At 42.2% G+C, this 11,628-nt stretch overlaps 1 protein-coding gene across 3 annotated transcripts in view; it reads right to left on the bottom strand.

Annotated features, from left to right (window-relative positions):
• Positions 1-149: 149 nt before the first annotated feature.
• The window catches only part of dtx1 (deltex 1, E3 ubiquitin ligase), a 47,785-nt gene continuing 36,306 nt past the window's right edge, over positions 150-11,628 (bottom strand). For all 3 annotated transcript variants that reach the window (XM_071482395.1, XM_071482394.1, XM_071482396.1), the window contains exons 5-10: positions 11,403-11,564; positions 8,646-8,707; positions 8,327-8,485; positions 6,311-6,472; positions 5,298-5,387; positions 150-4,656 (exon numbers count right to left, since the gene is read on the bottom strand). In XM_071482395.1, the coding sequence (XP_071338496.1) occupies positions 4,432-4,656; positions 5,298-5,387; positions 6,311-6,472; positions 8,327-8,485; positions 8,646-8,707; positions 11,403-11,564 (860 nt within the window). In that variant the 3' untranslated portion in view covers positions 150-4,431. The remainder of the gene's footprint in view (positions 4,657-5,297; positions 5,388-6,310; positions 6,473-8,326; positions 8,486-8,645; positions 8,708-11,402; positions 11,565-11,628) is intronic.

Below are 11,628 nucleotides of genomic sequence, written 5' to 3'. Positions count from 1 at the left end.
GCTGCTCCACAGCTCCAGCACCGCTCATTTATATCCATTTAACAAGGTGCAGAGCAGCTGCCCGGGGAGAAGGAAATGGTGGAGCTGAATGAAGGAGGTCATGCCACTGAGTAGGGAGGGGGACCAGGAAGAGCCAAGATGACAAAAGGTCAAACAAACTACCCCTGTCAAGGGCACATTTATTTTTCCACAAGAAACACACAAACATGCAACAAGGTCATCACAATTCAATAAAGACCGATAGATTAAGAAGCCCTTTATAGTTTAATCAATGTCTCACTATATCTTACTTTTAGTTTATCTCAGTTGCTCTTTGTGAACCATTTTAAATAGCAATATGTAGACACCACTTAAGAGAAATCAAACCACAAAAATCATGATTTGAAGATGTCAATTCAAATGGGCACTTAAAATGCAAAACATTCAGGTGTTTTACATGTTTTTTCAAAAGAGTGGGGAGAGCGGCCAAACGCTGCCTCGTCCCCATCTGGATAAATCAAATCTGATCGAGGAAAAAAACCTTCCTAACTAACTGGAGTTAAGATGCGAAACCACAGTGCTAAATCACCAGAAGACCTGGGTGATATTTCTAGAGAAGCTATGATGTTTTCATATACAAAAAAGCTATGCATTGTCAATAAACTTGCTCACAGTTTGGTTAACATGCACCTCTAGGAGAACATTACTGTATCTTTAAAGGACATGAACCTAAGCTTCGTCTACTGGACACTCACCCGGCACACGTTCCCACACACTCGCACAGACAAACGGATACACACAAAATGTTAAGGTATCATTTAGAGAGAGAAGTACAGTTTGCAGTGGACACTACGAGAGAGCACAACTGGAAATACTTCATATGTTGGGACAAAAAGTGATTTCATCCCTTATCCCACTTCTAAATAAATGGAAAATAGCATGGAATGAATCTTAATAATAGTAATACAGCAATGTTATGTAATAGTTCTTTTAGAGACAATCATCATTCAAAAAAAGACATCAAAAATATATATTTTCTAATACATAGCATGTGAACATCCTCAGATTGCAACCCCTTTGTTTAGAAACCAGGAGGTAGGCACCCCTATAAAGAAAACATCTTTAAACCACAAACCAACCTTCTTGCTACACATAAAATCATGTATTAGATTTTAAAAATAGTAAATTGCATAAACAACATCTCTCTCTTCCTTAATCAGACAAATACCAAACTGTGTTTTATTCATCACTCCCATAAAAGTCTGTACACACCTGAAAAGTCTAAAGGGCCAGCATCGTTCACACTACAAGACCGACACGTGGAAAGGAAAAGTCGAAGAAGCGAACATTTGGATTTCTCTAGTTATTCAGTCAACATGGAAGAAATTCCCTGATAGTTTGGAAGCATCCTCTCTTGCCGTCCCACTTTATAAAGGGTGTCAAAAAGGTGTGAAGGAGAAAACGGGCAATGGTACAGGCCAAGCAGTGACTGTTTTCAACACCTGGGTCAAAATCACATTCACAAATAAGGTTAGTGGTTTGTTTTAGTTTGTGTTTCTGCCAGAAACATGAGACAGTACACACAGAGGGGAAAATAGCAAAGTACTTAAACCTGCAATAACTGATGTTTTTGGCCACTTGGGGGCAGCGGAAACAAGTTGTGACCAAGACACTGACGAATCACCACCTTTTAAATCGACAGGGTGGACTTGTATCCAAACAGTTGCTTATTTAGACATCCAACAGTTACGAAGCAACGTTATCAGTTATTTGGAGTTAGGGTTAGGAAGCAACAAACACTGCTCGCTACCGACAGACACTGGTACACTGGCTGTCTGAGACGAATCAAAATGGACTGCACTAACCGTCCAGCGGTGGAATTTACATGAGTAACGAGGGGCAAAAATCCAAAACACAAAAAAATGACATGTAAAATAACCACAACAGTTCAAACTAGGACATAGTGAAGCTGATCAAAAAGATGTTTTTCAGAGCTTTTATAAAAAAGAATTCAGTGTACTCATCTCTGGTTGACAACTGACTGAGTTGAATTCCACCAATCTGTTGCTTCACTTAACTAAAACAAACTCTATGAATATTTGCAGATGATATTTAACCCAGGTTGTTCATCTTCAGACTAAACAAAAAAAAAACAAAAAAAAAAAAAACTGCCGACTGCATCCATTCCCACATTCTGGACAAGTAGAAAAAGAGAAATGACCCATTTGGGGGGAGGGGGCGGCCATCTTCATGCTGCTAAAGCTCCCCCACCAATAATAAAGACACATTTACTGTATTTATTGGAGTCCCACAGGAGGTCAACTACACAGATTCTACATTAAGGTAACGACAGCAGCATACGCTAAGACTACTTGTAATATAAGACGTCCATAACATGTCATACATATTTCAACAGTCCCTGACATACTGACAGATTTTGCCAGATTTTATGTATTCATGTTAATATGTGCCTGTGTATAGATATGTGGGCCAGTCTTTATATTTTCTATATAGAAGAGTATAAAAATAAATTAAACTTACACCATTGACTCAAAATGAGCTTGAATTTAAAGGTATATCACATCTGCAAATGTATATCATATATATATTTTTTTCTTTTCAAAGCATTGCAAGCCAGTTTATAAACGTCAACTTAAAAAAAGACAGATTTAGTTGCAATTTAAGACATTTTTCTAAAAATTAAACAACTGATTAAACAAAACTGTTGCCTCAAAGTGCTATGGAAGACTATGATTCACTCCAAAATTAAGCCCACAGCTGGGCGCCCACAAGATAAACCTTAGCCTACATCAACACCCCCGCTCATTAAAATTGATCAGATATATTTATGGAGAATTATGCAGCACTGGCTTTATCTTTTATCTCAGAGTAAAGAAACATCATAAGATCTCCACCGAGGACTTTCAAAAAGTCTTTAGCTCACAGGCATAAAATCTGAGGGGAAAAAATAGTTCCCAGCAAACCTAGACCAACATCTGCAGGGTTCCTAGAATGACGAGCTCTGCTGCTGAGGAGGAGGAGAGCTGAGGCGAGGCCGTACATCAGCATCGGCCCAAACAACTCTGAGTGAGCTCACGCAGGAAATGAAGTGTTTCACTGCTCACTATACAAGCAGCCGAGCCCAGCGCGCTGCCTCGCAGCAAACAAGCTCATGAGAGACTTGTAGATTGCAGGCGAGCAGGAGTGCTGCCCTAGGTGGATCTCCAGGGAAAAAACTGTTGGTGTTTGAAAGGGGAACGTCCATCTGTGAGAAGCGTGTTCAGCTTTTCTCCTTATGGACTTGAGGCCGGTGTATTGATGCCTCAGAACACGCAATCACACACTCACTGCTCATGTATGGTCAGCATAATGGATCACGCCAACGCCTGGGTTTGCTCCAACAGGGAGAATAATAATGTGGGCTTCATATTCACGAAGGTCAGCGTCATCCGTGTGTCAACAAAACAAATGAGTTTAACCTTGGAGCACAGCAAATCCTGCTCCACAACCCGTAGCCTTACAAGTTACAACACCTCGCAACAAGCATCAAACTGAATGGTGAGACGCTTGTTTCATCTATCTCATGCCTCCTCTCATAGACAGTCCACAAGGTTAATCATACAACATACATTTATTACCAAACACTAATATTTCATAGCTTTAGCTTTCTGGAATCCACTTCATGCACAATATAACACACTTCCACCTTACTGAACCACTGATCTGTAGTGTCCGGAGTGGAAAATATCAGATATGTCCAGTGCAACCTTAAATGACATCACCACCTTCAAATCACAAAACCAAGTGCAACCATTTGTTACAGGGCCATAATTAATTGTTAAAGTAAAAGGAGGAAGCAAACAATCAATTCATATTGATTCATTTGCAAAGCTGAAATTCTCTTAAATGTATCGTCACAATATCAAAAAGCAACTGATCCACTGACAGCTCACCCCATCGCAGATTTTCGCTCAACATTCATTATGCAGCGTTAGTCTGGGCCATGCATTCTGGAGTTCAGCATTTACAGATATACCTTTGTATAGTTTTGACCCTGCGTCATTTTACTCCAACTGCAGAGAAACGGCTTTAGTTTGAATCTAAAAGGGGTTAAATACCAGTGACCTGCAGCCAACATCAAGACAGAAATCTCACCTTTACACTCTTCACATTCCTCAAACCTCTGAGAAAATTTGGCATGAACACAACATGCTCAAGGCATGGATCAAGAGACAGCACGGGGGGAATCTTAGCTTATACAAATCAAAATGCTGATCATGTCTTTTATTCTGCGTTCGCTGCTCTCGCGCCACCACTTCTGCAGGATTTTTTTTTGTTTGTGGGGAGTTAAGAGTTGTCGGCTTCATATTGGCCCGTCATGCAGTGTCCCTGTCCTCTGGGAGATGGCGGGGCATGGTGGGTTGTGGTCCTGTGCACCAGCTCAGCTGGCCATCAGTCCTTCAGGTTGTCCTCGCCGACCCCCTGGGCCGACAGCTCTGTCAGGACGTTGTCCAGGTAATTGGGGTCGGGGTAGCCGTGGCCGGTCAGGTTGGAGCCGAATTCTGTCTTGTGATGAATCTCGTTCCACACCACTGTGTCTGACTCACCCGTAGTGCTGGACGTGCCAATGGTGAAGATGAGGCGTCGGTCCCAGGCCATGATCAGCAGCTTCAGGACCTGGACACACAAAGAAGAGAGGAAGGGTTACAACAATGAGTAATGTCAATGGTAATTTATAATAATGCTAGTCCTCTTTCATAACAATTGTCTTAATGTCTCACCGTTGACTGGTTAGATATGTGATATGTGCTACTCTAAGAACTGTTACACTAGTATCCTTAAGCTATAACTGTACAAACAGTGAAACAAATAAGCGAACATCAGACTGAAGTTGAGTCATCCAGTTTATTTGTATCAGAGAGACTAAATGGCTGTGGAAGGAAATTTTATTTCTCTGAAATGAAGGAATACAATAATGCTGGGCATCACAATAACTGTCCCCAAGGGTAAACTGAGCCAATTGTAATTGTACTATAATGATACATTTTATAATTGTTGTAAGAATAATAATAATTGTTATAATATATGATTGTGTTACTTTAATCCATTTAATGATATGATTTCCAATGTAAACAAACCCAACAGTCATTGTCCAGTGACAAAACATCAGCAGTTTAACAGCTTTGATTACAACTTTCTCATAAAATCAACAAGCAGAGTCTTTAAAATACAGTTTGTGTGGCGCAGATTGCAGAGACAGTGAGAAAGCTTCATCTCTGAATGTTTAGCTTTCAGACCACTGTTTTCTGGGAGCTTACCTTCCTGCCTTTCTCGTTGTCAGGGAGGTAGCAGTGTCGAGGGAACCCACGCGCACTGAACTTCTTCCCGGGGTTGGGGTGCTCATTGGTCTGGAGAAAATGTCGAGACCAAAAACAAACGTTATAACTCCTTCTCTTCCAATTATGACTTAATTGTGAGAGAAATGTCAACAGCAACCACAGGATGTGTTTTACTGTTCATGTTGCTTACAGTGAACCTTTGTAAAAATCATTTGAGGGTCATGCTACTGTAAATATCCAATTATACCTTAAAATATTGAACCTTGGAAGGTGCTTTAGATGCACCAGCGCATCTTCAACCAACAAATCAATCTGAGATAAATACAGCAGAAAATAATAATGTCTGTGATAATTCTCATTCATCAGGTGATTGTAACAAAACAATACTGCGAGGAGTGAGAGGAAAATAGAGGCAGGAGACCTCACTGCTCACTGACAATAGTGTTGCTGTGCTGCTGTGCTGACCTGCTTGGTCAGGTGACCACCCCACCTCCCTCCCTAGTATACTCTTCCCCCTGGGAAAGTAAGCCCGCTCCTCTGGTGGAAAAAGGTCAGTTTATTGACTCTATTAAAATATGTAGCGCTTTCATCTCCACCAACACAAACCCAGACTGCAAAACATCCTGCCCTCTCCACTGCACATGCGACGCACAACAAACAACCTTTACTGGATCAAACTCGGTTTTATTTATCTCTATAAACGACTTTAAAAAAATCATCAAATTAATGGATGGTGAAAATGGCCTTATACGATCATATCTCTCACATATTTTAGATTCTGAATTGTCTGTGCGCAGAACCACTGTGTGAGCCCTCAGAACGCTGTTTCCTCCACACAGCCCCAACACTTCGCCTTCCTGCACGAATAACCGTCCATCAGACTTAAGCGGATAAGCAGCAGTTGCAGAAAGGACACAGATTTAGAGAGGAGAGACAGTGGATCAGGCCACAACAGCAGCATGGTAGATGTAGTGAAGTGAGACGGTTCTGACCTGGATCCCGGCAGGAATGTCGTAGACGATTCGGATGGTCTTGGAGTCTGGGTAGCCGGGCAGGCAGTGGGGGATAACGTGGTACTCCATCTTCCCAGGAGGCTGGGTGCCAGTTTTCTCCCCATAGATGGTTTTGCATGTTGGGCACTGAAGACTGCCATCCTAGTTTGAAGAAAAAAAAAACCCCATTAACGACACAGTAAGATGCAGTCGCCTATTACTGCTTTAATAGTTTTGCATTGCTTTAAAGGGCTAAAAATTTTCACTTAGCAGTAACATCTAGCCATGCCATGTTCGAGATAATCTTCTATGACATTTCTGCCTTTATCCCAATAAATAGCCATGAATAAAATTTAGTTAGTTGTGTTTGAAGCTATAAAAACATCAGTAAATTTGTATTTATAATGGGTGAAATGAATTTGTGTAATATGAAAGGGGCCAATCATGGTGATGAACCATAAGAAAATTATCACCTGAATTTGCAGCACCCCCTCTGTTTTACAGATCTTTACAAGCTAGTGTCAGCTCATTGTTTTGCTGCCTGGCCTGCAATTTTACTGTTTTTGTTCAGTCTCACTGCTCTCATTGTGTTGTTTTAGGCCACAGCAGGCAGCTGCTTTCAAAATAGACCCACTGGAAGCTAACTGCACTCCCCAAAATGCAGACAGACAGTGAACTAGCAACTAGCAAGAGAGCTAAGTGGAGAATTGGTGGAGTTGGTGGTGACAAAGCAGAGAAAAGGAGAGTTAGTGAGAGAGATTTGTCAGCCATGAAAAAAAAAACACAAACAGATTTAGCACTGCACGTCACAGTTGCACAAAAGGATAAAAATCGATGCAGCAGAACCAGAGTTTTTTTTTTTGTTTGTTTTTTTTTTTTCATGCCTTTTTTCTTCCCTGGCAAAAAACCTGGCGCCTACATTACCCACAATGTCAGAGATTCGAGTGTGTTAAGCTAGTAGTGGCTAATGTATCCTGGAGCCAGGAGCCTCAATCAGAGACGAAGAGCAGGCTGCAGAGGTCTGGTGAGTTCACTTCTTTCTAACTCCTCATCCCCAGATTTGTTTCTGGAGCCACATAAGGCTTCATATGACTTTTTTTCCACACATACAGTAGCACTCCCCAAGACCTGTAAACAAACTTTGATGTATAAAATCAATGTTCTCCTTTCAAAGGGTGAAAATCTGTCACTGTAACACGTTTTGTTTCTACTGCCCCCAAGATCCATTATTAGAATCAGAATCAGAATCAGAATCTGGTTTATTGCCAAGTAGGTTTTCCAACATACGAGGAATTTGTGCTGGTGCAAAGCAGTAAACATAGTAAGAAGGAACAAAATATAAACAAAGATAAAACAAACAAGTACTGCAAGAAGATCACTTAAATATTTACAATAAATGTGCAAAAATGTTATAGAAAATGATAAGTATATTCAACACAAATATGTGCAAATGACCGAATGACTGGGGGAATGTGCAATAGTTCTGTAGGATGGGTAATGTGGATATTATTTCTGGAAAGATGCTGCTGCAGTATTTCAACATTGTATATTGATGTTTTGATTACCACAGATGGGGCTGAGGGCAGAAATCTTGAAGAAAAATATTTCAAAACCTTGACAAATAAAACCAAAACCATCCACATGGCTAGATATCACCAAATGTGGGTATTTGTGTGAAGGTAGGTATTATCAGATGGGCCGTTGCTGTGAATATCACACCAGTGCTTCCTGATTAAATGTGCTTATACTTGAATAAACAGGCAGTACACTGGTATTCAATGTAAGTGAGCTGAAGAGAGCAGAGTTTAGGATGATTTTTACAACGTATTGTGCTGTCAAGACTGACATGACTGATCTAACAAGACTATGTAAGCTCCTCCATCTGTGTACAACAATACAGAGGCCTGATCATCTGCCAGGGCCGTGCAACCCAGTCAAGCTGTAAGACATCACACGTTTATAATTTGAGCCTAGAGTGACATCATAACAATGTCTGGCTCAAAAGCTTTTACCCACCTTATTGCCATTGTTGTACATGGCCACCAGGCACAGCAGATGGTACATGTGCCCGCACTTGCCAAGTTTGCCTACCAGCTCTGGCTTGATGCCTTTGTGCTGCAGGACGCCTTCATAGCCTGACGACATGACCAGCCTTTCCATGCAGATGGTACAGTCCTGGAATAGCCAACCAAAATACTTCAGCTACAGCTCTACATGACTGTGTGTTCATGAGAGTTTCACACTCGGTTAGGACATCAAACGGTGACAGACTGCATCTCTTGGTGGGCATAAAACTTTTTAAGTCCTACGCGCTTTTTTCATGTCTTTTTCTTACCTCGTCTGGAACCACTTTAATCCTCTCAGTGTATCTTCGCACCACATCCTCTGGGTTTTTCCCTTGTCATGAGATAAAACATAACAGAGATTAGATGACCGTCAAAGATAAGCCAAACTTGCCACTTACTTATATCTACACACCACATGAATTAAAAAAAAAAAAAAAAAAAAAGAAAAACCCCCACCCGGAGCACTAGATGATATTTGCTTGTCATTTGAACACAAGAGAATAACAGCTCAATGTTGACGGACGACAAACTTTCATCACTTTCGGCAGCCACTCTGGTCTGGGTGCCATTTTTTTTGCCAATAAAAGAGTGTGAGCGTGCATGTGAATATAGTTTACGTGTCCATGATGCTGAAGAGGTCACCTTCAAACTGGCACGTAACATCCAGCCATCCCCCCACTCTCTGATAATCCCCGTGTGCAACCAGGCTAGCATGGCTGAGAGCACACCCACAGCTTACACCCCTAATACGCTTACAGGCAACCTCTTTTTCCCCGGAGCCTTTGTTTGTTCATTTGAGGGACAGCCAGTGAGCAGAACGGAGGGAGGGAGTGCAGCAGAAAGACCGCCTGACTGAACATTAAAAAAAAAGTTAAGGCATAAAGCGTAGGGAAGACAGAGAGGGAGGAGAGAAAACAGAAAAAAGGAGGCGAAAGAAAGAGAAGACTCAACTGTGTGTTTTATGCTATTGCTATTTGATGGCTTCATTAGCTGCATCAAAAGCCTCTCTGGCCTTTTTCTGTACAGAAAGCGGAGCAGGATAAGCCCAAATCTCCCTGCATGAGTACAGCCACATCTCCGTTTCCCCTCACAGCCCTCCAGTTCGCGCTCTTTCTGCAGACAGCACAAACAGGTCGCTGCCTCATTCCTCAATCTACAGTGTCACTGTAATGTCCATAATTTCCTAAGCATCTCCAAAGATTTCTCCCGAATAAAAAATCGAATTTGGTTCTAGTTAAAGGGGGAAATAGAGACAAGGTTCTAGTTTTTAGCGATGTGCTCGCGGAATGGCTTAAGTGATGGCAATGTTCTGTGCTAATTAGCAACTACTGGCATGCTAACATGCTAAACTGAGATGGTGAACAAGGTTACCTGCTGAATAAAACAGCGTTAGCATTATTGTTTTGAGCAAGTTAGGATACTGATTTGAGCATTTAGCTCAAAGCAAAGCCTTGTAGTGTAAAAATCTGTTCCTTCGTTCCCCCCTTTCTCCAGCCCCTGCCCACTTCAACCAGGCCCTATTTGTCCTTTCATCTCCCCACACCTGCCATTTTCCAACCTCCCACCAAATGCATCCTAACGTTTTCCCTATCTCCATAACCACCTGCTCACTTGTTTCTTATTTGCAACCACCTGAGCTTCCCTGCCCACGCGCACACCTGTTCCCAGTCACCACAGCCACTATTTAAACCTGCCCTTGTCACCAGCTCGTCGGTTCGTCTGTTTCTGTTCCTTTGTGATCCTCGATGTGCCTGCTGCATGCGTTTTAGTAACCTGCCGTCTGTGTCCGCCTGCCTGTACACCTGCCTGAGTACCTGTCTGCCTGTCATCCAGTCAGCCTCTAAGCCTGCTTTTTCATCCATTAAAGCTACTTCACTGACTCGGCCTGCCTACGTGTGGGACTGCATTTGGGTCGTCCCTACCTGTGCTGTCATCAGCAAATATGACACGCAAGCTTCTAGTATGACTGTAAACTCTTGGTCTTTCTTGGCTTTAGTCAGTTGTGCAGAGTTCAGAAGAATTTCCATCAATTTCCTTGAAAGAACTGCTCCAGTTAAACCCACCTAAATACTTGGAAACTATGGTCTTGGAAACTTTATTCTTTTATTTTCAGCACGCCTGTAGACAGGCTTTTGGCTACGCTACCAATTAACTGGAATTCCAAGTTATCAATTGAACACTGTCTCTATTTTCCCTTTAGTACCAAATTAACTTTTCTTTTGCAGAAGCATTCCTATGACTTTAGTCACATATCAGATCTTTCCTGGGAAATTATAGGAAACTGTGAGACCTGTTACCACATCATCTCCACACAACTAAGACTGTGTGCAGAGTAGTGGAGAGCTCTGAAGGGCTGACTGAGAGGACAAGCGTGGTGCAGGGATGGAAACCGAGCAGCCTCACTGATCAATTAGGACAAAGGCTCCCTTGGGAGGCCAGTGGTTTCCACGGCTTCCATCGACCAGCACTTACTCAGGCCCAAAGCCGTCCAACTAAACACCAGATCTCCTCTCAGACCAGCTCAGTACAGCAGTCCTATGTTAATTACTTTCCTTACAACTGCCTCTGTCGATCTGCATGTAGTGTAACATCTATAAATTGTTAGTTTCACTGCATTTACTCATAAATCTGAAACCAGCAATCATCATTACATTTTATAGGACCCGTTTAAAACGTACAGGAATGCTTCCTTAACTAATTATCAGCAGCGCTGGGTGAGGTTGGATTTATTGTAACGCTCTTATGGAGCTTAAATGGGAGGCATTTAAATAACAGTTATGTACCCTCGATCACAACAAAAAGAGCTTTGCTTTCGTTTTCACACTCAACAACAGACTTACAGACAGCTGATGCAAAAACATCCTGCAAAGCTTGGCAGGAGAGAGAGAGTCTGCTGACTGTCGGTGGTTGGCCTGTTCCTCTCCTCGGTGCCTTTCCCATTTATTCATTAACACAATAAAAATGGATTTGGTAACATTTAAACTTCTTTGTTTTCATACAATTTCCTCCTCTCCTCTCCTCCTTACCTCTCCTCAGGTGCTTTTTCTTGGTTTTGCGGCGCATGCCATTGATCCCCGGCACAGGCTTCATGTCACTCTTGTTGATGGGTGGTGGGTGCAGTATAGGCTTGGGGGCCCGAGTCAGGCAAACCGGCAGACCTGCAGCGCACATCAGGATACCTGTCATACCTGATGCATATGTACAACACACACACACACACACACACACACACACACACACACAGAAGAGTGG

This window comes from Trachinotus anak, unplaced genomic scaffold, assembly GCF_046630095.1.
Source record: "Trachinotus anak isolate AG129_WGS33_773 ecotype Australia unplaced genomic scaffold, CSIRO_AGI_Tana_v1 ptg000008l, whole genome shotgun sequence".
NCBI classification, from domain to species: domain Eukaryota; kingdom Metazoa; phylum Chordata; class Actinopteri; order Carangiformes; family Carangidae; genus Trachinotus; species Trachinotus anak.
The sequence above is the reverse complement of the archived record's forward strand: the minus strand, read 5'-3'. Positions and strand labels throughout refer to the sequence as shown.